The sequence below is a fragment of the Leptosomus discolor genome, chromosome 5, assembly GCF_034619465.1.
Source record: "Leptosomus discolor isolate bLepDis1 chromosome 5, bLepDis1.hap2, whole genome shotgun sequence".
Classification (NCBI taxonomy): Eukaryota; Metazoa; Chordata; class Aves; order Leptosomiformes; family Leptosomidae; genus Leptosomus; species Leptosomus discolor.
Window position 1 is genome coordinate 59,185,025 of NC_141395.1, and position 25,647 is coordinate 59,210,671.

The 25,647-nt window shown below is 41.7% G+C and overlaps 1 protein-coding gene across 1 annotated transcript; it reads right to left on the reverse strand.

The window, feature by feature from the left end:
• Positions 1-943: 943 nt before the first annotated feature.
• On the reverse strand, positions 944-25,647 carry SNX31 (sorting nexin 31). The gene is given in 13 exon segments (XM_086466022.1): positions 944-1,039; positions 3,605-3,661; positions 4,694-4,771; positions 6,633-6,728; positions 7,086-7,098; positions 7,247-7,470; positions 8,107-8,199; positions 8,750-8,819; positions 10,723-10,810; positions 12,482-12,572; positions 15,794-15,904; positions 20,324-20,343; positions 25,587-25,647. Coding segments are annotated over 13 exon segments (1,095 nt in total). The 5' UTR covers positions 25,645-25,647.

Genomic DNA, 25,647 nt, shown 5'->3' on the forward strand with positions numbered 1-25,647 from the left:
AATTCCGCGAGGAGAGGGAAGGCAGCGGACATACCCCAAGGCGGGCTGCAGCAGGGCCTTAGACCGCCCCCGCCTGTCCACAGGCCGGGTCGGAACGGACGGCGAGAGGGCGGCGCAGGAACGGGGCAGGCGGGCGTGCGATGCCCGCCGAGAGGCGGGGAAACAAGAACCAGAGGGGGAAGGGGCAGCAGTGTTAATGAAAAGAATCGGGTCTCCGTTTTATAGAAAAAAAAAATTCCAAAGATTTTAACGGTTGGCTGTTTTTGTTAAATAAAGGAAACGCCACAAAGGTGTCGAAACTCTACCTCTCAGGGATGCTTTGTTTCTGACCCTGCTGTGTGTGCCACCCCTGTAACACCACATAATCAGCCAGCTAAATACTCAGGCAGGAGTACAGCTCCTCTGCACCCGGGGTTCTCCAGCACCAAGGTTCTCTGAGTTTAAGTAAAGGGAAAACGCTATAAAAAGGTGAAGCCTCATAAGGTCAGTAAGGGCACCACACCAGTCTGTTCTGCTTGAGAGGAACAACACTGGTCCTAGTGAGGGGAACCATCATCAGAAATACATGCCTTTTCCAGACAATGTCTAGGTGGCAAATTACACTAATTACACTGATACTCACAGAAACATTATAAACTGATACATAAACACCTTTTTTCCTCTAACATCATAGCACCTTTTCTATTTAATCCTCCCCTTTCCACCCCAACAATTGCAGTCTGGGGGAAAAGCGCCAAAAAAAAGCATGTATGCCAGATGTCTCCAGATTCCCAGCGCCCCTCCCAGCTGGTCCACTAGAGTTGTAAATACTATAAAGAACGCTGCAAAGGCAAAGGAATACACTGAAGATTTTTTTTTTTTGCTTTTGTAATTCAAGGTTTCAAGAATGGGTTATTATTCCCAGACAATTTATTTTGAAAGACAGTATCTGAAAAATAAATTATCACAAGTCCTCTTCTCTTATTTTCTCAAATACGCAGTTGTCTTCATTTGGCCTAACCAAGATGCTTTTCCTTGAGATAAAACCCAAATGAATTACCTGCAGTGAAACAAACAAACAGTTAAAAAGAGTCTATGCATTTCAATAATTATAGATATAAACATACGCTAGACAATCTGACATGGTACTGTTCAGGTGCAGTGGTTGATCTCATGTTGGCATTGCAGAGAGAACAGGGGTTTTTTGCTGCTGGAACAGGACACAAGAACAGTTGTTTCTCCTCTGAAGGTTTACTGCAATGTACTGAGTGTGGTGCAGACTGAGTGGCAGTTCCAAACGTGCCAACATCGACAGTATCTGGCATTAGAGTGCCACAAAGACATACGTGCAGATACTTTCGCTGCCTACTAGGCCTTCTGAATCAGGGTGGCTACTGTTAATCACACCTTCTTAACTTTAACCATAACACCTGCATAAACGATACCTTTCAACTCTCCTTTTCCTAAAGGGTACTGTGTGCTGTCCGATTCCCCTAACACCATATCACCCCACAGGTATAAGCAGGCAAACGATACCCTTACATCGCATGTATCTGCTGTTTTTGGTTGTTCTAGGAAAAATCATGGCACAGATTTTTCTTCTGCCTCTTGCAACATGGTATTTTGATATACGTGTAAGTGTCCTGAAAAACCCTACTGAAGTGTCTATCCCAAAGCTATGGCAACCATGCTGCAGTACCTAACATTAAGGCGTTAGGAAATTAGAACCAAGTTTTGCCCAGATTATCTCTGTAGAAGTTAGAAATCCCGAAGAAGAGGTATGAAAAAAAGACACAACAGCACAATTGCCTAATGTGGGCACATGCTACACCACAACTCACTATCTGCAAAGTCCACCTCTTGCATCCTAGTTAAATCATTTTTACCTCAATTCAACAAATTGTTCTTGATTTTCCTACTAAATCTTACTGCTGCACCAGCTTGTCTGTTCAAACAAGAATTTGCAGACTGTTACGCTGCTCTAGTAGTACCAGTGTACCCCTACAGGATCGCAACAAAAAACAAAGTTTAGTTTTTCTTCTCATGAGTCAGCAGAAAGTATTTGGTGTAATTTTTCAGATTCTTTGGACAGCAGTCAAACTTTCCACCAACTCAGAGCAAAGAATTCTAAGACTCTTGGGGATACTGATGGCAAAACTATAGAGACCCAACTCAAAAAAACACTTTTTCAAATGAGAATGTGTAAAGATACACTTGTAATACATTTTTCAAGTGTCTTGCAAAGAGAAATAGAGGAATAGGAAAGCGAAGCCTTAACAACCTTAATATTGCAATTGCAGCATTTAGAAGTTAGCTAAGCATGGCTTAAGATTTTGTACTAATTCTCTGTCTAATAACACAACTTGCACGAGGACTTAAACCACTTTCAACGTGCTGTATAGAGTGAGGCACAGCATGCCATACTATCACTGTTTAACACAACAGCCTACCTTGACTTGCTTTAACAACTCCATTCTAATGATCCGCTGTCATTTTCTTAGTTCACAGAGTTTCCTATCAGACGCTGCACCAATGAGACACAGCTGATAAGCTCAGTGGTTTTATGTTGCCCTGTCCAAGGCTGCTCTCCTCACAAAAATTCATAGGGACCATTCACAGCCTGTCTTGCTCACAACTGAGGAGGTATTTAAAGCGTGTTCAAGTCAGAACAATTGCCTCAAGCCCAGCATGGCACACAGCTTGGTCCTTGCTAAAGCTGCACCACAGCAAGGCCACCGAACCGCCTACTTCAGTTCTGCATCAAATGCAAGTCTATTCAGACAATGTTGTCTCCCTTGTCATTTGCAAGTTATCTGTGAATGCTGAAGGCCACGCCTAACCTAGAACCTTCTTTCCAGCAGCGACAAGTACAGAGCACTTCTAGGAAAGAGGCAGGAAAACCCACCACACAGGTTTATCGATTTGCTTACTGAAGAGCACTCAGTCATTAGTTTTATGCTGTTTCTGAAGATAAAGCAACATTACTTTTTTCTGAATTCTGATTAGATTTTTGTTTTCCCTCTTAGAAATATTTCTCCTTTGGCCAATCACACACTGTGGAAAGGGAATAATCGTCTCGTATTCAACAAATGACTTGGAAAAGCAACACCTTTTAGCCATTTAGCTGTTCAGGAACCATTAGCTATGAATACTGATTCCAGCAAATGAACTTGGAATTACATCTTTTTCATGATAGGAATGTATATCTATAGACATGTAACGTGTCCAATTTTCCAAATGGGTACAACTCCCAACTACAGGGAAAAAAGAATGCATAAACAATCCCAGTGCAGAATCCAAGTACAAGTCTGTAAACCACATCAGCACATGCCTCTGTTGATTTGGCTTTTTGTAAACTTCAAATGTCTCAAACATTCACAAAAAACAAATAAATTGAAGCAAGTTGTCATTAAACCCATCAAACTAAAATGATTTTTTTTTATTCAGACATGCTTCTTGCCCTCCTCTTTCTCCCAAAATTCAAATTTAGCTCCTCTTCCTACCCAGAGAAGTTCCCATTAAATTTATTAGGAGTTTCTCTAACCACAAAAACAGAGGTTGGGCTAAGCACCACTAGCCAGACACACTGTATTTGCATTTTGGAGACAATTTCTCACTCACTAACCTGCTTTTGTTGGATGCTGGATTTCTTACTTTGTGTGGATTCAGGCATCTTGATATTCTAAATAGATTGAAAAATTTAAACTTACAATAAGCTTAAATAGTCCGCCAAGTACTCTAACAAAATACGCTGAGCAAATAAACATTCAGTTAAACCCAGCAGAAACAGTGTAGGAAATGAACTGGCGTAGACACCCTTCTCTCATAATCCTGTTTTAGTCCAAGCTACCTGAGTGCTATCAACAGCGGAATATTTAATGATTGCTCATCTTCATAATTAAAGGCTTACTGTACTTTCTTTACAAATAAACTTAGAATGAAAGAGATCAACTTTTTCCAAAATTAAAATTGGTCTTTTCTTCTGAATCACTTCTAGTTTAAAGCTATGGAAAACCATGCTGTTCATTGCCTCATTGCTCACTGTAATCAGCATGGGTCTAGAAGATCACACACGTTCCTTTCCTTTTTTCTCTTCAGAAGTTTTCAATTAGCAGACATTCAAAGTCTTTAGCTATCACAAGGTTAAACAAAGGCAATATTAATGCTGGAAATTATTTTTAAAAATAACAAGTATCTAAACATATTTTCATCCTTAAAGGCCTACACAAGAGACAGCAGAAGTATTTTAACTACAAATCAGATTTTTATTTTATTAACACTTCTATTTAAAACCAAAATTCTCAGTGTGAATGTCACAGATCTCAAACTGGTCTAACATTGCAGCAGATGGAGCAAGCAAATGAAGTGGGGAAAAAGAGAAAGCCAGAAATGGATACCACAGGGTAGTACAGAACATACAGAAATTATGCCATGGATGTCCTTTATCATATGCAGCAAAAACTGAAGTCAAGGAGAGGTAATGCAGGACAGATTATTAAAACTGTGATGATAAACATCTTTAACATTCAGGATATTATTTCAATAAAACTGAGCAAAGATGTACTTTTTAGTCAATTAATTCCATACTGAAATGTTGGAACGTGCAAGATCCTTTTCCTCAAGGGGTCTTCTCTCAGCATATTTGAAAGAATGAGAGTAGCAGGCTTATTGCTTTTAAACACAAATTCCAACACCAACATACACACATGCTCACTGTTTCTTGGCCTTCTTTGGCTGCCTTCATCATCTGTTCCGGTATCATTTTCTTCAAGCAGCTACTGAGCAAAAAGGCCTAAAGAGGACAAACCAGGGAACATTCTGATTTCTTCTATTCAAAGATGTACGTGGCTCTTCCATTCCTCCTTCACCAGAAAATTACAGTTCCCAGCTACTGAACTATTGCTTCCCTCATTCAGTTAATTTTCTTCTTACAGTGCACTAGACTAGCTGCAGTTGCTTAAAGCCCAGCCTCAGTGCGACTAACCCTCATGGTACTGCTCAAAGTGGAGAATAAGAATTTTTATGACTGGTTTTATGAGGCAAGTTATTCTCTCCAGTTGTCTGTGGCTCCTACCTTAAAGGCTGCCAACTTACACCAAAGGCTAAGTGAGGTTAATCAAATGTGGCACTATCAGCATCAAAACCACTTCAACAAGTGAAGCTGAGTTCATTTTAGCAGCTCACTCAGCACCGCTAAAAATCAAAGCCCTGGTGGTTACACAAGGTGGCCGCTGCAGTTTGTAGACCAGCTCACAGAGTCGCCTCTTGCACAGCTAATACGAGCAGAGCAGTACATGTTCATCCCACGTGTCAGGTATCTAGCAGCGGCACCTCAGAGAGGAGCAGAGTTGTTCTTAGTTCCTTATGCTGTCCAATGAGCACGTACAACTCCGTGGGATGATGCAGCCCAAGTTAAGGTCTGAATTGCACCCTGGAGATGCACCTCACTGCTTACTCTCCGACAGGAAGCATCTCAGGTAGGGCATCAAGCACTGAGAGGCGAATCAAAGACAAAAGATCCTACGATGTCAGCAATGGAGGGGGGAGCCATCTCTGACTAAGCTCCAAATCATCCAGTCTTTCCATTTTCTTCAGTGGGCTCTTGAATCCAACCCTTGTTTCTTCCACACAGCAGCACCTCTCTGGCCTTTAGCTCTTCCTCGCATTTCTGAGGAAAGTGGCATGCAGGTTTTCTAATCAACAAGTCACTACCATCAAGCACAACCCTAACAGATTTCACAGGATAATTAATACTGAGGTAATTCTAGGGTGTTTTTTATTCTCCAATAACAAAGAAACTAAAAAGCTTACTGCTTACGGCTCATGTTCTCATAAAACTTAAACATGGCAGGAAATTAACACTTACTAAATAGCTGTGTGAACTGCATCATCACCCCAGAATTTAGAAGTCACGTGTGAGAAATTAAGCATTTTGATTTTAGTTGAAAAATCCTGTCTGCCCCTGGGTGGGTTTCAGAGGCAAGAGAAGCCGTTTACTTGAATAACAGGCTCTATACTTTTTATAGAATCTCTGTACCTAAACTGAGACTGGTGCTGTCTTTGATACTGCAGAGCCTAGATTATTTGCTAGGCAGTGTAACCAGATGGATGACTTGAATTCCTGGATACCTTTCTCTTTAAAGAGGTGCCTGAAAATAGTAGGAGGAATGACACCCTGAAAAAAAAATCTTAATAATTATTCACATGTAAAAAAAAAAAAAACAACTTCTGATGTCACATTCACACCCTCCATTACCCTGTGTTTATATGGCATATATTTATATTTGACTAATAGGATTTATTGTGGAAAATGGGAGCCCTTGACCTTAGGTGGGTCTGACCAGTTAATGATTTTGGACACTTCCTGAGTCCAGTAAATAAATGGCACCTCTCCACACTCCATCCCAGGCTTACTGCTGAGCGCTACACATTTCTCTTGAATGGAGGGAAAAAAAAATAAAAAAAATAAAAATTCCTTTTTCCCTTATACTAGGAATTCAAATGCTTCTCCCCAGATAACTCTGTCCTAGGTTAACCTGCCTGGAAGCATTAGTAGAGCTGTGGTAGAGACGGACTAATGATTTTTGAAGATCCCCTATGGCTGTAAGATTACATTTTACTCTGATCCTTTCCTAAAAGGACTGAGAACTAACCTGTTTTGTGTACAAAATTATCCACTGCCATGTGCCTGAATCATTGTATTCAAATCTGAGCTCCAGAGTGTCGTCTTCACCATACTTCGTAGCACCCTGAAAAAAACCAACCAACCAACAACAAAAAACCAACCACCAATGAACAGAAGAAACAGCTAAAAACAGCATTAAGGTGTTCAGCCTTAAATCAGAATTAGTCAGTTAGGTTCATTTTATAGAGAGTATCAATAAAACAGCTGAGGATCTGTACCAGAACACTCCTCCTGGGGAGGGAGCAAGTGGGAGGCAAGAAGGGGGAGTCTTTACAAGCATAAAGCTGGCTAAAGCAGTTCCTTTGCTCCCACCCAAAGCTCTGACAACTCTACTTCCAACAGGAAGGGAAAGGGGAAGGCAAGGTACAGCATGGAATGCCAGGGCAGGGAGAAAACATAGCAGTAAACAATCTAGCCTTACTCTGCTGTAAAGGCTGCCAAGGGAATATGTTTCAGGATGGGTTTGGAGGGGAATACGGGTAGATGGGAGGGATTTAAAACAGACTACCCCCTTCCCCCCAGACCTGCCCTTCCCTGACAACCTTAGTTTTCATAATGAGAAAGTAAAGTAAATTCAGATACTAAGTCAGTGATGTACTTAAAAGAAAAGTAACCTGCCAGCTTCTTAACCTGTTGATTTTAAAGCTGACCTCTTTGGTTTGGTTAGTAGGCAGTTTTATGGAGCAGTTAATCTCATTATTGCCGACATAGATGTCCACAGAGCAGCCTTCTTCTGGATAGTCACAAATGCAAGGATCGAGCCGCATGTATCCATAGAACCGCGTTTCTCGAATCAGCGCCAGGAACTGCACCAAAAAGACAAAACTAAAGCAATTTGCTGTAAAGGCAAGTGAAGTCTAGTGATCCGAGGGGGAAGAGAAAAAGGCTGTAAGGCAAATCTTTCAGATTCCTAATACTCTTTCTCCTGGGAAGACACAGATTCACCACAATATGTCCATGCTCGATTCAGAGAATTACGCTCACAGTCCAGACTTAGAAACTTTATTATTTTTTTTTCACTGGATGTGATGAGCTAGATCTTTTGGATGCTTATCAGATAGGAGATAAAACTAACTAGTAAGAAATACTGAGAACAGCAGTCCCAACAGTCTGAATTGCCATCTGATTTCCTAAACCAGATGACAAATCTTTGCAACTGAGTTTAGAGAGCAGAGAAAAGTTGGATTCACATTCAAAACCTTCTTGGTGAGCCCTTATGACCCAAGTCATTCTGTCGGGATATTTTAAAATGCTAGCAGAGATGGGACCATCCTTTTCTATTTGGTGGCTCAGTATCTGACGAGGAGATGGGAGACCTGGGTCTGCAGCTCAAACCACTCCACAAAATTATGCTGTATTTTTTAAAGTCACAGCCTCTAGTATCATTGCTTCAAAACCACTCCTTTGATCTTTTAATCAACAATATAAAAATACTACTTTACCTTTGCTTTGCTTGCATTTTTTTGTAGAAATTCAAGTTCCTGCATCTGCCCTTCTGTTGGTTTAACTCAATTCGTCTTAACTTCCTGGATTGCCTTAAAAGAATTTTTAAAAATAACAAAAGAGTCAACAAAAATGTATTTCCTTTCACACACAAACACTCAGACACACATACAGAAAGCTTTTTTTTTTTTTTTTTTTAAAACAAGGCCTTTGATTTTGGGACAAGTGCATTCCACACTGTTCTTTACTCCTGAATTAAGTTTCCAAAGCTAGTACAACTCACCACACCTACAGTTCAGAATGAAGATGTGCTTGTATCATGGCAGAGTGCCTGTGTATTGAAGACATACAGATACATATATATACACTTGACAACAAAGGGGACAGACACCTAAATATGCCCTTTTTGTGCAATAGTTTTCCTACGCATAAAGCACAGATGAGTTAGAATCTCTTGTACGTGAGTTTGAAGGAAAAATACCCAACCAAACATGCTCAACAACAGCTATATCCATGGCTTAGAAAAGCACAACAAAATAGTGTTAAACAGCATCATTTACAAACATTTCAAGAATTTGTATAAAATATTAATTGAATGTGTGAAAGTTAACTGTTAAAATTCTAAAGACAGTTCAGTTTTACCTGCATATATAGCAAATTCAGTGAAGCTCTACAGTCCATCAGCAGTGTATCAAGAGAAGAATCCATATACCTTTTCCATGCCAAGGGGGGGAAAAAAAAGTCATAAAATATGAAGATATGCTCTTACATATGGCGTTTTGATTTTTGAGCTAAATATGATGGGAGCACAACCCAGAAAGATCCCATTACTTACCAGATTAAAAAAAAAAAAATCCACCAAAACCAAACAGTTGTGACTTTGAAGTGTACACTATACTCATTCGTTACCCATTGTAGCAGAGAGGGAATAAACTAAAGTCAGGTTATCCAATCTCCCCACTTTGATTTTGGTGGTACTAAACATAACAGTTCCAATTTAGAACGAAAACTTTCGCCCTCCTTTTCTCAAACAACTCGGGGCTCGTCTACATAAAAGTTGGTAAGACTCCCTGAGCATCCACTGCCACGCTGCAGCGCTGACATACAAGAGCTCGCCTTGTGCTGCTAGCTGCAGTACTAACTAGAACTGCTGCAGGATCAGATCAGTACAGCGGCAAAGCAAGTTAAATATTCAGTTATCCAAGTGCCATGCTGCAACAACTAGCTTGAGCCACTTTATTTAAAAGCAGCTTGGGTAAGTCTACACAACAGTATAAAAGAAGCAGCACAGGCTCCATAGGTGGTACGGCTGCATTACTCACATCACACAGGTGATATGCCACCTGCGGCATGGGAACAACCCAAGGACTGCCATTTTCTACCTCTGTCCTTTGAAGCAGTACTGGATGGAGAAGTATCTACTCAGACAGTCACTTTGTCATGGCTTAGAACCACGCAGTGCTTTCATTAGACTGCTAGGTTCTCCAGTTTACAAAGGACACATATAGGGAAACAGAGAAAGCTTTGTAGAGGCCAAGTTCTAGCCCAGTAGATTTAAATCAAACAAGTTACAAGCATCAAACAACAGGTTTCTGTGCAGCTTCAAGCCAAGCAACCTTGCTTGCTGCCACCAAAAGGCACAGTCTGTTCTTCCTCTTCTGCTCCCAACTACAGTCCTTGCTCTCGCAGTCATCTGATGCAGCCAATGCAACTCACTAAGCGTGCAAAAATCTATTCCCTTTTTTCTTTTTCATTGCAGGGACAAGTAGACGAGACCACAACCGCAGCAGCAAGCCATTAGCCTGGCTTCGCTACACAGTCTAACTGCACCCTCAGGGCACTGTTTGACAAGTGGGACTTTGGCACCAGACTCCCTGTCCCGGGGGTTCATCCTTCCCCACAAGTCAGCATAACTGTTTGCTGCACAGCAAACAAGACTGGGGGACTATCCCAGGCCAAAACTAGGCCAGCAAAACCAAATAATATATAAACAGCCAGCAACTTATTTTTAGGCCAGGTTACCTCGCCAGTCCAGTTCATCATGTCTGCCCACACAGTTCTACCAGCATAACTGAGGTGGAGCCTGAGGTGCAATCAAGTGAAGGGGGAAGAGCACTCTCTTGCTTAAGCTAGGCCACTTACCAAAAGAAATGCTCAAGCTATGGCCCCATGTACTATGTGCATTAGTATATAGAAATAGGCACTTCAGATAAAAGGTAATCCACCTCTGCCCAAACAGAGTTGCAGCTTGCAACTCAGAACTCAAAGTTCTCTCCAAATTGTTTACAGGTATATTCCCATTCACGGTCACTGTATTATGTAGGTATAAAAACTAGGAGGCAAGCAGCCACAAAGCGCCTCTCTATGAATTCTGAAAGAGAGAGGGAATAAATAGCTGAGCTGCAGTAAAGGACACATCAGGAATACTGCAGTGATAAAATCTAAAACGTGTAGGGCCATAGAAACCAGTCAATTCCAATTACAAATTGGCCTCAGAAAAACAGTCAAGCTGCTGAGGCTTAAAGCCTTTGTAACTAAGTTATTCAAGGGATTTCTTTCTCTGTTCATAGCAGTTGTCATGCATCTTGGTAGTTTCTCTTAAGCTTCTTGCTCACCACTTCCTGATCCCAAGTTTACAGTGCAACTCTTTCATGCTCTGAAGACTCACATAAGGAAGTTCAAATTCTGCCACTTTTTTCACCACTGGGAAAAGAAGAAAAACCACAGAGACATTTGGTGAAACTAGTGAAACAGCCCAGCTACCCTCATATATCAGTTAGTGCTGGTTAGCAATGTGCTTTTGAAAGAGAACTTAACAAATACAAATTCTGGGGTAAAGTAAGGTGACAGGTTAGTGATCTTCCTCACTTCTGAGTCTAAACGTACATAACTATTACTTACAGAATTTGTCTACTCCCTTAGTCTATGCTCTTACAGAATATCCTTCTCTCAAAACACAGCTAAGCAGGTTAGATGTTTCTGCATTTAAAGAGTGTGTGGATGAAAGCTTCAAGGACTGGAAGCACCAGTCAAGAAAAGCGTTCTTGACCAGAACACCAGACAAGAGCAGTATGACTAATGTACAGAAAGAAAAGCATGTCACTCTGAAGAGGTCACTACTTTCTTTCTCACTTTTTTTTTTTTAAAAAAAAGTAAGTCTAAAAGCTCAAACCTGTAAACGTTTATTTTTAAGTCAATACCACAATTCATCAGAACACTTAAACACGTGATTTTAAGCATGTGAGCATTTAAACATTTTTTGGCAGTGGACTGTGGGTTACACGTAGACTTGACTTGTCTATGAGCAATATCAAAGATGCACAGAAATGTAATCAATTTAAAAACTTTCCTTTTCTCCCGTGTATCTGATCATATCACAATACAAGGCAAAAATAAATCCATCTGCAACTGCAGCAAAAGAGTATATAAATGTGTTACATCCAGCTACATTTGAGACATAGAACAGCCATGGATTCTGTGTATTCAGAAGTACCTTTCACAGCCAGAGAGAAGTGGGCAGGGGAACGATAAATGAAGTAGACACAGACAGTGAAGTTCCCACCCCACTGAGTAAGACTGGGTTTACTACTGGACCTTCATCTGGAAAAGGTTCAGAAGAGCATTAACATCTTTGTGCCAGTGAGAAGACTGAAAAAAGCTAAATAACTTGTCAGGGCCACGCAGAGAGGCTGCAATGCCTAACTTTACTCTAGTCAACAGCAAAGACTGTGTTCATTTCCCTGGCGTGGCCTGAGCCTATCCCAGTCCCAGGCCTGGATCCAGCCTCATCTACACACTTGCCCACGTAGGAAACAGGACATCAGCAGACCAACGAGGACATAAACGCCCCTTCGCATTTTATGACCATAAAGAGACTCACAACCCTGATTTACAGCTTGATCAGTACCATCATGGTTAAATCTAATTTTCTGTCAGTTAAGAAAGGAAATATGTCATGATATAAAGGAAAGTAAGCCACAGACACTGTTTATAAATACAACAAAAGAGTTTCCGGTCCCATTGTTAAACTCAGCATGTGATCTGTAAATTAAGAACTGTTTTATGTGGGTATGGCCATCTGATTAAATGCCTACCCAGAAGATACACTCAATAGTTCCCATGTGGTAAAGTTGCTACGGTTGTCTTGTAAATGGAAAAGGAGATGATACTCTTTTGTGAAAGTCCCACCCCTGCACCACACCATCTATTTCCAAGCCATGTCGGGAGACGGCTTGAGGGGCTTTATCAGACAGGACAGGTCTTTCAGCCCGAGCAGGCTCCTGCAAGCTTTGTTCAGACCCCAGGTTCAGTCGCTGCAGACAACAGAGAAAAAAATCCAAGAGAGGGCTAAGTTAAGCACCTTGTAAAACTTACCAGAGAGAGCTCCAACATCATGATCTTGAAAGAAAAATAAGCTAAAATATTTTATTAATTCTCTTGATAGCCCCATCTTGCACAATGTAACCTTTAAAAACAAAGAAGGTCAGAAGCTTAGCTATCCATTAGCATGAATAAGGAAGAAATGTTCCATACCTATTAACGCAACTTAATAGTTTTTAAATTTTCCCTTATATCCCATTTAACTGCCCATTTAAAAGCAAATATAACCATTCCCATATTGCAGCATTTGAGTTTGTGAGGAGTTTCATAAGTTTTAAAGGAACATATAAATGTAATAAAATAGAAAATGTTTATGGCTCTGCCATGCATTTAAGTGTCCTCTAACACAAGGCAGCTGCCATGTTATTCCAGATCTTTACTACTAAATCCTCAAATCCTCTTGTACAGTGAGTACTGTGTGCTCTGAGCTAACAACATTGCTCACAAGCATCACAAGTATGTATTTTTACAGGATTTGTGTATCTTCCAAGCTGATAGTGTCCTCCTGGGTTTCTTTAGGAAGTATCTATATGTCCTGTCCTGTTACTGAAAGCACCAGTCTTACTTGTAGTGTTCTACAATTCTGTATGAAGGCTTCTGACAAGAGCAGACTTGAGCTCTGTTGAGCTTTTATTATTGACAGCACATAAAGAAGAAAAATCCTATCCAGCTTGACATTTGGATTGTTTTTTAGCTTGCTGAGGCCCTTCTGCATCTCCTCTGAAAGAGGGCAGAAGTGGCACCAACAGAAAATGCAGGAATTATTTGCAGGACCAGCTGCACAATGGGATAGTGGGGACAGAAAAAACAGGCAGAGGTGAGCACAGAAACCACTGAATCAGATTGGGGCAATTGTTTTGCAGTGAGCATAATCTCCAGAGTTTGCTCAGGAAAGTGGTGTGGCAACTCTAAGAAAACTCCCCACATCCCTGAGAATACTCCTGTCATAGCTCATCTGGCAGATTGTGCAACCTGATACAGGAGTCATGCTTTGGTCAGAGAAGCTGGACTTCCTTTGTCTGAGCATAAGGTGGCAGCCCCAGTTTTCAGTCTTCTTCAAAAGGCTGCCAATCCCAAAACACTTCTAGCTGTGTCACACTGACAGCATCGTAAATTCACTCATCTCCACAGTTCAGAAGAGTTTTCTCCAGCTGTATCAGCTAGCTTAAAAAGTAGACAAGTTTTTGTGGATGGAAAAAAGTAGACATCAAGCTAAATACAGGTTGGGAAGAATTGTCCCAAGTTAAAATTAAAAAACACAGTCATGAGGTTTTCCTTATACTTATTAGTATCAGGGCTGTTACCAGAGAGGGCAGCAGAGCATAAAAATCACTTGCCTCACGCTCAGTTCAGACACGGGCTATAACGGGAAGAAAGTTTCAGAAGTCCAAACCACAAAAGACAAAGAAAGTGAATATTAGCAGCACCATCTTTCATTTCTGCCTGCCTCTGTGCTAAGAAGTCCCCACAATTACTTTAAGAAATTAGCCACAGGGCTTCAACGTGTTATTCCTTAGTAGCACAATACTAAGCATACCAGATGGCATTTCCCGGGAGTATCAAACACAGATCCCAGGTTCAGTAGGATTTTGACTTACTTCTCGGATCAAAGCACAAGCTGGTATATAGTATATGCTGCCTGAACACAAGGGGAGTGACAGTTGCAAAATCCGCCTCCACTGTGAAAGAACAGTGAATGTGGTAGCACATTTACAATGATGAAGGCTAAATGATTCCTAAAAGTCCTCTCTCATCTTTAAGATCACAAGAGAAGAAATGGCATGTGCAGCATTTCAAATGTCACTGTTTCTTTACAGTGCCGCATAAACATTAAACATCTATAAATGCAACACACAAAAGCATCATACAACACCACTATCTGGCTTGGAAATTACCTTGACCCACTGCAAAACTAACAAGTTTAAAAAATACTAATAATTTGGGCCTGATAAAGTATATTAGCAAATCCTTTCCTTACTGGAGGCCCTATGCAAGTCTCCTATCTAAAAATATCTCCTTGCTTCTTCCACCCTATTAGCACCTAATTCCCTCTCCCCAAATCAAAATTCCTACCTCCCTGCCCCCCCCCCCCCCCCTTTTTGCCTCCACCATCTCCCACGCCACAAGTCTCCTGTTGCAAGGTCTAAGGCCAGCTCTGACACTTACCTTCCCCTGGAAGAACCGGTCAAGCATTGCCTCAGGTGGTACAAACCCCACGGCAGAACAGAGCCGCAGGGATTATCCTGTTATCCACCTCACGGTAACTGTGCACAGATACTGTGTGTTCTGCAGCCACACTAACACACGAGGAGGACGGTGAATGCAAATTCAGCTCGCTTGTACCTATGGCCAGCTGAGAACCACCTCCACAAACTCAGATGGCAAAGGCACAGCAGAAATACAGTATACAATTTTCTCTACGATGAGAGGAAATTTCCAATTCCCATGACAAAGAAGAGCACCCATCTGGCAGGCATGTGCTTCGTTATTGCTGTTAAGATTAGGAAATGGGAGCAACTGAGGAAGAAGCTTCAGTCTTGCTCATGCACACACACAAATACACAAAATATGCAGAGCCTCTGCTGCTGCTCCTCCTCTCCTGGCATAAGAAGGGAACCCCAGCTGAAAGTTTCAAACACAAGCCAGCCTGTTGTGTACATGACATTCGGTTGCTACTGGTTTCAAAATGTAACTATCCAATGTTTACTGTATGTATTACACCAGCTGTTACGGACATCTCAGAGCCACAGTGCTTAGCACTACACCAGTACTGCAAAGGAAGTCCCACAATTTCACAGCAAACATCACCGGACACACAATAAGTACAGGAGAAGCATGCAGAAAAACAAGACGTATCAGCTGCACACTAAGCTTTAACAGCAGTGCACCAGCTACGGCGTAAGCCAAGACTAGACCATCATTTCTGACTGCAGTGTTCAAGCACTTTCACCCACACTATGCTAAACCAAAGCTGGGGTTAATTAAGAACATGTTCCCGTAAGGACTAGTATATATTTTCTGATTCTATCATATATGAAGGAACCCTGAACTTTCAGCCAAATGCCATAAGAGCACGTAACATTAAGAGGAGGTAAATTATGGACAAATGTAAGAACCAAAAAAGCCCATCTGCAAAATCAGCAATGCCCCCCACCCCCCTAATACAATAAACCGCTCAAAAAACACAGAAAATATTCTTGTATGTCTTCAAATAGGGAGTTTTATCCTTTCCTGACTGAAGTCATCTTCATTTTTGCCCACTTCTCACAAATGGAAAGTTTCGACACAATTCTAGGAATCCATTACCTCTAATATTCTTTCTGCAGTGTCCGATGTCTGGATATCAAGTCTAATATTGCTGCCATCAGCGAGGTAAATATCCAAAAAGGCTCTCTGGGTTTGGATCTTAAATGTATCCTGTTAGGTAGAAACAGAACACTGTTTTATTGCTTTCCATAATGTTGGAGCCCTTCTGAAGATGCTGATGCTCCATTTCCCTATTTAGTCAAGTAAAATAAACAATTGCAATTACTGTTTACTGAACAGTAAGTTACTGTTAAAGCTTGCAGATGTCAAAAAAAAACCCCATATGCAGAACAGCAAGTGGGAAGATACTGCAGAATTAGAGGAGGGTCACTTCGATGTTAAGCTGCGCACACGTTACCTAGTGGCTCAGTGCCTGTAGGAATGATGCAGTCACTGTCCTAGGAAGCAGAGACTCCAAAAAGAGGAGGTAGATAAACAGCTGCATGTGAATATTCAAAGCGACAATCTTGCCAAAAGGAAAAAAATGCATCCCTGTAGCTATAAATAGGGAAATTTGCAGTGAGACTAACGAGGCTATGGTATCTAACATACCAGAGCCACTGCTACTGGAATACTGTGCAGTGCCAGTGCACAAGGTTCAAAACCACAGCAAATGGAGAGGGGATATAAAGAAGAAAACTGAAAGCATTTAGGTCATAAGAAATCAGGTCTCAAATGAGTGACCTCAGAACTGTCTTATGTCTAGACATAATAAAAGGGTGATTTGCAATCCGGAAAACTCAAGTACAGAAGCCAGATCCATTGGCTGTCAGCTGATGATAGAGGCGGTCAGACTAGAAGTAAAGCACGCATTTCTAACAGCGAGGCAGCACACGGGAATGGGTATTCTCCACTGGTTTGATATCAACACTTTATGTTTCCCTAAAAGACTTCCCTGAGCTCAAACTCAGAAAGCCCCATGCCTTGCTATGCAGGAGAAGTCAGTGACTTGTTTCAAGAGGTTGAAGCCTAGTTTGAGAACTCCCTTGGGGATTCATCTGGATGCAGTGGCAGGAACTCATCGCTGCAGCTCCTCTTCCTCGTGACTGCCCTGTATCAGAGGGCAGCAATGGTCCTGCTGGCATTTTTATTAATTAAGGAGAGGTATTTCCCTTGAGATTCACAGTGGAGGGAAATGCCACAATTGTACATACTGCATGCAACATTACATTTTAACGTCTTGTATCCACCTTTGCTAGCCTGGTGGAAGACACGGGACTCCCTGGGAGCCCTCAGGTTTCAAGTACTCTCAGTATCTTGCTGCAGAGTCTTCATGGTGCCTGTACACAGGAGCACCTCCCGACTGCTGCGTTGTCAGCAAAAGCAGGGTGGCAGGGCTGACATCTATGCTGTGTGCTCCATTACCCCTCTTTGGGTACCCTGGAGAACATGCTAGGGTGTATGACTCCAATTTACTAACTCAGCTCAGATTGGTAACTTTTTTGGGTCAGAAAGACCACAATTTCCAGTAAATCTGGCTTAATTAAGAGTTATTTTAAGGTAAGATCAAATGCAAACAAAAAGTATTTTCTTCCACAACATTTAAAAATTAAGAACATGTCAAAAGTTTGTAGATATGTAGGGCAAAAAAGTTTTGAGGAAAACCAAACAAATCTTTCTTATTTAAACAGACTTCCTACAGGTTTTCCTGACACCTAGTATTTCACCTAGCTGCACGCCTACACATCAGTTTGCACGTATTAAAGAACAAGAGAACCTCTTCCCAAGGCATTAGCCAGTGCCCTGTCTGAAGGCCTTCTGGGGATCCACACAGATTTAATCTTTATCCCCAAACTAATTTCCTTCTCATCCAGGAGAAAGGTCTAGTCATTACTCTTAATTAAAAGAAACATTACTTTGCTTATGTGGAGATACAAAAGCCCCTCTGTCTTACATTGAGAATCCTCTCCTGTGCTTACCTGAGTACTTTACTACTTTCCTTAAATAGGAAGGAACAGACACTTCCTCACAAATGCCTTTGGTGCACATATTTTGGTATGAAACATTTCACAAGTGATAAAAGTGTATGTGAAATGTGGAACAAACATGGGATGCACATATCAGAATGAGATAAAGACATGTAACTCACTACTGACTCATTACAAAGAGCAAGCAGGTCACTATGTAGCCAGTTTACTACCCAGGACGCAGCAGTGCTGGGACATGAATACAAGTGCAAAGGCTCTCACACCACAGTAACTGTTTCTGGGTGTGGGCTGCTAATGCTGAAGCTCCCACATGGAAAGGACATGGAGGACTTCACACATCTACGCCTGCCAGATCCTCACTGCTGCTCCTGTAGCCTTCACAGCCTGGGTACCAGGCACCTCATCCACTGTGCAGCCCAGAGTCAGACACAAAGGTCACTTTTCCCCTTCTGCCACTCAAAGGGAGTCACACCTCGCAGAACTCTACCCTACTTGCCACCTCACTACTCAGCATTCATGAGGGGAAGAAGAAAAGCATCATCTAAACTTTGCCAGAAACTCCACACATTGTTCAGTGTTATAAATATTTGCGATTAGTCTCTTATCAGCAAAGCATTGTTGAGACCAAAAAAATTTACTTACATAAAAACAAAAGGAGGAAACAGTGCAGCTTGTAAGGCAGGAGAAGACAGTGTTAAGTGAAGAAAAATAAATACAGACATGTACCTAAAACAACACAAGAGAATCCAGCACAAGTTTAATACAAAGGGAAAATCATTTATCAGTGTTAGCAATAATCCATTTACTAAGCACAGATGGCAATCCCAACCACTTCCAAAATGGACAGAAAAATACTTTTGAAACAAATTTGCAGCAGTGAGTCAGAAAAGTTCAGGTCTTCTCCCAATCTGCTATTTTAGTTTGGAAAAAGCAGTCAAGTCATTGTCTCATCTACTCAAAACAGGCACCAACATAAAAAAACCCCCACCTTCTATTTTCCCACCGGTACATTTCAGTAGTACTTTTCACATTTTCTACACTTTTGCTCCTGAAATTCAGGGAACATGACTAGACTTGGACACTTTCTTGTATCCCTTAATACTGCTTATTTGAATCTTCCCTTAACACTGTCACCATGACCCGTGATAAAATCTCCTGAAACATCTAGGAACTGCTGCCTATTCCCCACTTGCCTGCCCCAGTAGCTTGAAGCACAGACCAGTCATTACTATAAGAATGCAGAATAATACAGAGCTGGTAAGGGATTTTCTTTGGGTTTTGATTTTGATGAAAAGAACACTTTTGAAAAAACAAAACCTCACAACCCAAAACAAAGCCACAAAACCAACAAAAACCCCAAGCAAACAACAAAAACAAAAACAAGAGAAAGAGACATTCTATTACATAGTTACCTCACAGGAAAAAAAAGATATCTAGATATCTCTTTTCTCCTCCCAGTTTTCCATTAGAAAACTAAGTGATTTTGTTTTAACAGAAGACAACACCAATCTGAACCCTCGGCAAGCTCTTAATGGATTTGTTGCTCAGCTAAGAAGCATGGGCCATAAAAGGAGAAAGGGCAAGAACAGAGGCCCTTATTACAACATATTTGAAAAGAACAGCAGGTCAGGGGACTGAATTGCATCTTAACATTGAAACAAAAATAAAACAGACATCCTTGAATTAAAATTCTTCAGAACTTTCTATGCCAGAAATCTTTCCCCCAGCCAGCACACAATAAAAGACTGCAAGTATGGGAACTTCCCGTATGAAATTCAGATTTCTGGCCAGCTGCACTTTTGAAATAGAAGTTAATAAATAAGAAACCAAACCTGGTTTTATATGAAAGAAAAAACAATTTTAGAGCAGTGCTGAAATTGCAGATACTCAGCCTGACTTCTGTTTGTGCAGATACCCATCCAAACACGTTTGTGAGCTATTGTGAGCGAGTACAGAGGAATGTTACAAACGTGCATGCAGAAACGGTAAGTGCATTGGGAGGGCAGAGAAGCAGAGGCTGCATGGTCACAGACAGGGGCTCTATCCAAGGAAATGCAGCCCATGATCAGACCAGCTTTGATTCCTGGTAACACCTGCAGATTTCTGGGTGACATTTTACCTACCCTCTCAACAGCATACACATCACAGCTCTCTTATGGCATTCAATCCTTGGCCTCATGCTTGCTCTTCGGAAGGAAAACCACCTTACATCAAGTGCTTTGATGAAAGACCACATAAGAACGCTGCTTTTTGCCTGTTATCAGGCACTAGTTGGCTCTATTTCATCAAGCACCCAAACTTTTCATCTGTCCTTTTGCCAACGCCTGAATCCTTTCGCTCATGCTAAAGGCTGCTGTTTACCAGCAACACAGACTGGAAGAGGTCAGCCTCCTAGATCACGAACTCCAAACCTTTGCTGCTGCAAGGAAATAGGTCTCGATTTTATTCATAAATGCAGAATGACTGGCTGTCCTCACAGCTGCATCCTGAATGTACCACCTAACTCCATGGGTGCCCAATGCAGAGACAGACCACGATCTCAGATTACATTCAAGGATATAGATGAGTTGCATTATAAGGAGACCAATAGGGATGTACATACCTGCTCATACTGTCTTTCTCCTGATGAAAAAGGAGAGGACACAACAGAGCCACAACGGTCTCATCTTGTAACAACTTCTTGCAAGAACTGTGCCGCTTTTTTACCAGCTGAAGGTAGTAGGGCATCTGAACGTGTCTCTCCAGCTTGGTCACTAGCCAAGTTTGCAAAGTTTGGAAGAGTTGAGGGGCAGGGAGGTTGGGGGTTAAGTTGTTCAACTCTGCTACATGGTAGTGTTAGTAAATATTTCAGCAATGTTTGTTATGAGCAAAGCTTCCATTGTGCCAAGCTGCTTCCTCATGTGTCAGAAGCCCCACTGTCCCGTGACAGTTTCTCCCATGAAATTAGGTTGGTGGGGAAAGAGCCAGAGCATGCCTGCTGTAAGGAGCAAACTGTAACAACCTATGCAACAGGTAAAGGTGGTGCTGGGCAAAAACAGGGGCCTGGAAAGCAGGGTTAACCTGCAAGGGCTTGTCCCCACTTGAAAAGTTTGCCCTGTTAGATATGATCAGGGGGATATAGTTGATTGGTGTGATGCCGAGTGCCACTACAGATAGGTCATGTTTAACACCGTCAGGCAGCTGCAGTGGAGCCATGGTCCTTGCACAGTGCTCCCACTCCAGGGCGTGCTGGTCTTAGCACACCCTTCACAACCCCATTCAGAAGCAAGACACAGGACAAGGACCAAAACAGTCCTAAACTCAGTTTGATTTTTTCCTTTGATATGGGAAAGTAGAAAATATCTGAAAATATTCTTTTTGAAATATGTGATATGCTTTCGTGTCTGCAATATTAGCTAGCTAGCCTTGTCTTTGGTAAACAAGAGTGTAACCCCCTGCCCTTGCCAGGGCTTAAGAAGGGTCTTTATCACTTGAAGGCCTGCTTCATTGTGCTCAAGTAGGGTCTTGATTACTTGAAGGTCTGCTTCATTGTTTTAGGTAAGATGGGGATGGGGGAGGAATTGTATTTGTGCAACAGACCGTGACCACGGAGGGGGATGTTGCCTTGAGCTGTGGTCGCGCGGGGAGGGGGGGAGGAAGAGATGAGACGCTGCCCAGCTATGCCTGAACTGCGCACTCTGGAGGACGGGTTCAAAAGGACAATCATGATGAAGACTATCGAGGAACTCTTACGTCCTCCCCAAGACCACCAAAAGACCCCCGAAGGGGAAGACTGCGCCTGCGCAAGGAGGAGGAGATCTAATTTACATCCGAAGCGGGACAGAGTGATAAATATGTAAATATGTAAGTTTTGTTGCTTTAAATAGGAGGCAATTACCGCGGTTCGGGGTGCAAGCATCCTTAGGGTACCTGACCCTTGCTGGACCCAGTGCTGCAGAGCTGTCATAAACTTATCTGCTTCACAATCAACTTGGATTGCAGAGTTCTTTCGCAGATCACCTTTGCATCTTCTATTTTCGTCAGTGACATATACAAACATCTTCCGCTAGAAGCTTAAATACTGCCGCTTTTAAGACAAGCCAAGAAAATTAAGCAAGCACTAGCGGACTACCTGAGAGGATAGCTCTATTCTCTCTCATAATGAAAGATAGAAATGAAAGTGAAAAAGGTCAGCAGTAGAATTTTTAGGAAAAAAACCCCTAGCCTAGCAATCTCATTCACCTCTGGTTTCCTATCTTCTCATTCTATTAAAACTGAAGGTTCCTGTTATAAAAGCCGCACTAGTTTTACCTGCAGACAGATCTGTGCTCAATAAATAGCTGTGGTGGCAGAGCAGTGGCTGACTGCTTCCTGTTCATCGCCACCTGCAGCGCAGTCTCTCTGCCACTTCTGCATTTGCTGGCAGGTTGCTCGTACAGGTATGCACTCGCTTGTTTCAGGTAGCCAAGACTCACTAGTCAAAGCCAGTCCAGGTCACTGACAGAAAAGGAGCATGCTATTTCATCATTTTAATGATGTTTTATTCTTGACTCTTTCATTAATCATCCCTCTTGCAATGTAACATAAACAAGAGCAAGTTTGGGGTAATGCCTGGTTTTAACACCGAGTAGCAGTTAACACTCAAACCCTAATTATGTTTTCACTCCTAAGCAATGTGTAGGATGCTAAGTGCTGCCTACACATCTTCAACAATGGAAAAAGAAAGAACAGTAGAGGGCTTTAAAGATGAACTTCACTCCATGTCTTTCAATGCTGTTACAGAAATTTTGGCACTCTGCCACAAAGCATCTCACAAGTCGCAGTACACTAATAAATACTGGAATATGCATAACAAAGCCAGTTTGTTGAGCGAGATTCTTTAACAGCCAAAATGAATTCTTATTCAGATGGCAGTTACACCAATTAAAGGCACTGTGCACAGCTAATGACAGTGGATGCACTCCTGTCTTTCACAGTTATTTGATCTGAGGAGTTTGTTCTTTACCATAACGAAAGAACACATAAAGCACTACTACTATTTGTATTAAGCAGTAATTTTTGTAAGCACAACCACGCCAAGTTTAAATTGAAAACAAAAAAAAAAAGCTGGAGCACTACTGTCTTTGCCAAGCAGGAAGCCTAAACATCATGTATGAAAATCCATTGTATTGTGGAACAGAAATTTGGGTTAACTTTGCATCTTGAGAATGTACTGACCATGCACTAACATTTAAGGTATAATTCAGTGCCTACCTTGAACTCCACAAAATAACTGATTGCTTTTGGCAGCACAGTCATCACATGCCTTAATAAGCACACACACACACATAACCCGTAAATATCAAGTATTACACATGCACCTACCAAGTCACCCCTCTTCACCAAAAGGGCCTGCAGTAAAGAAAAACCTAACATTCCATCAGAAATACGTTGTATATTTAAGAGAAATTCACAATACCGGCATGCCAAAAAACATCTTTAAACACTGCAAGCATGCATTTTGAAGAGTTATTTCCTGCCAGAACTTTGTCCAAAAAAGTCAGTAGCTAGTGTTTGAGGGCGAATTGCAGACATTCCTGATGGATTTAACTTTCTTTAGCAGACCTGTTATCAGTCTCATCAAGACTAATTAAGATTCAGCAGTAATTGCTGGAAGTTATGTGTAGGGCTATACCAGGCATTGGATCGGAAGAGAGACTGCTTCTCACAAAAGAAATCCCTAATCAGGAAGGGGCTTTTCATTCACTGTCTTGAGCACTTCAGCAGGTCTGAATTTAAGAGACTGTAAATAAACTCTATCGGTTTATTTACAAAATATATAGGAAAAAGGTTTCTATAAGGAACATGTTTTCAGGCTATCTTTTATAGCTTTTCTGAACTCCTCTTACATACCTTACATACATAGAAAGTGAAGAGCTCTCGAGTCACAAAAGCTCTTACTTTGTCCTTCAAAACATCCCCTCTCTCCAGAACTCTGCAATCGAGGTTATAGCAGCACCAGCAGCATGCCAAGCACTTCCCAGAAAACTAAAGCAGCATCTCCTCCCTGAAAATGCTGTTGGGGTCATACCGCACCCAACTGCTCCAAAACACTACTGTCCTCATAAGAGCCACAGCAGCCGGAGAGGAGGTAAGGGAAGAGAAGGGACATGGCACCTTGCAGTAGTGGTACACAAGAGCTATCCAGGCTCCAAGCCTGCCATAAAAACATCATACATGTCATGGACCACATTAAAATGTATTTCAAAAGTCATCGAAGTTGCAACAACCCAAATACATGCCAGATTCTGCCCATCACTACAGCTGCAAGATAAGAGGACATGACATTTTCACAGCAGTCATCAATACACGCATCAGTCCAAAGCACTGACACTACCAAAAAGCATTTACAGTTGCAAAACCCAAGAATGTGTGTAATCCTTCTATTGAGCTCTCACAAAGACTCTTCTGGGAACTGTTTACAGGCAAAAGATTCATCAGATACGCCACAGGATATAAAAACAAAGCAAATGGTTCTTTCCATGTGAGAAACAAGTTCGAACATGGACAAAACAATAGCAATACTATTATTATTGCCACCCAGGCCTCACAGAGAGCACTCTGTCATCAGAACTTGCTGCTTTATAAGACCGATCAATATCCTAAGAACACAAGGAAAACAAGATAGCAAAGCAAGCTTTGAACTCAGGAGGTAGGATAATATTTCAACTCTTTCATATAACAAACTATTTGGGTGAAAAAGTCAAAACTTACCTGCTGTAGCTTTTGGAAAAAACTTATGAAGACATCACTGTTGGTAATATTTGAATCCAAAGTAAATGAAAAACAAGAGGAAAATGGGGAGGGAGGAAACCAAACTTAGCCAAAAGATGAAAAACATGGCTAGTGTCTAAAAAGATACATACAACATGACTGTTGGTTAAACAGTCAGTACTACTTTACTCATCCTTTGGCTTCTGCACAGCTACCTTTACTAACTTGTTAAATGCTAGTGTTGCTATTCTCCCAAAGCAAGACTACAGTAAGGTTCTTGGCCACGTAACTCCACAGTCAGGCATGGACAGTAACTCTAAAAGGAACTGTTGAATACTCAAGTGAAAAAGAAAATAAGCACTAACATTTTAAAAACTAATCTTGAGTTTCTGTTTTATAAGTGTTGGCACAAAGTATCTGAGGCCAGAGGTTACAAAACTCTTTAAGCTCATGCCTTCATGCACCCTTATTTTTGGGTAGTTGAAGTGGTTATATTTTTTTTATTTCTTGGCTTACGTGAAATTCACGAGACGCATTCTAGGGATCCTGCAGACCTGCTTTATAACACAATACATTGCACTCAAGATTTAATTTGTCTACAAACTCTTATTATAGTTCTCACAGGTCTGCCTGGAAACCTTTGAAGGGAAGAGGTTTATACAGAGCACGGTTCCAATATTACACTTCTACCAGTCCAAGGGCCTGTCTTTTTTCCCTCCCTCTTTTACCCACCAGCCCTGAGTTCTCACATGCTGCCCGTGTCAGCCCTGGCAGTTGTGAAGCAGCAGGGACGGGTGGCTCAGCTCACTGATCCAGAAGAGCAGAGAACAGCCAGGCTACAGGCTGCCACCAGACGGACAAGTTGGCTTAAGTTTAGTGTGAAACTGCACCCTCATGTTTTGGGAAAGCTGCAGAAAGGCAACCGCTTCAGAAATAAGAGAAATGCGACTGTTCTAGAGCCAGCAAACCAACAGACAGGACAGGGCTGCAATGCTTAGCCCCAGCCTTTTAGATACACCCTCACTCAGCTCAGTATAGAAGGTAAAGCACCCTGCAGTCACAATTGTAGACACATCCTCAAAGGTTTAAGCCCTACATATGAAAGCTGCTCAGGCTGTTGTAGCCAAGCTTACCATTCTGAAAGTACTGCTCCAGCTGAGACCGCCTCTCATCTGCCATCGACTTGGTCATGGC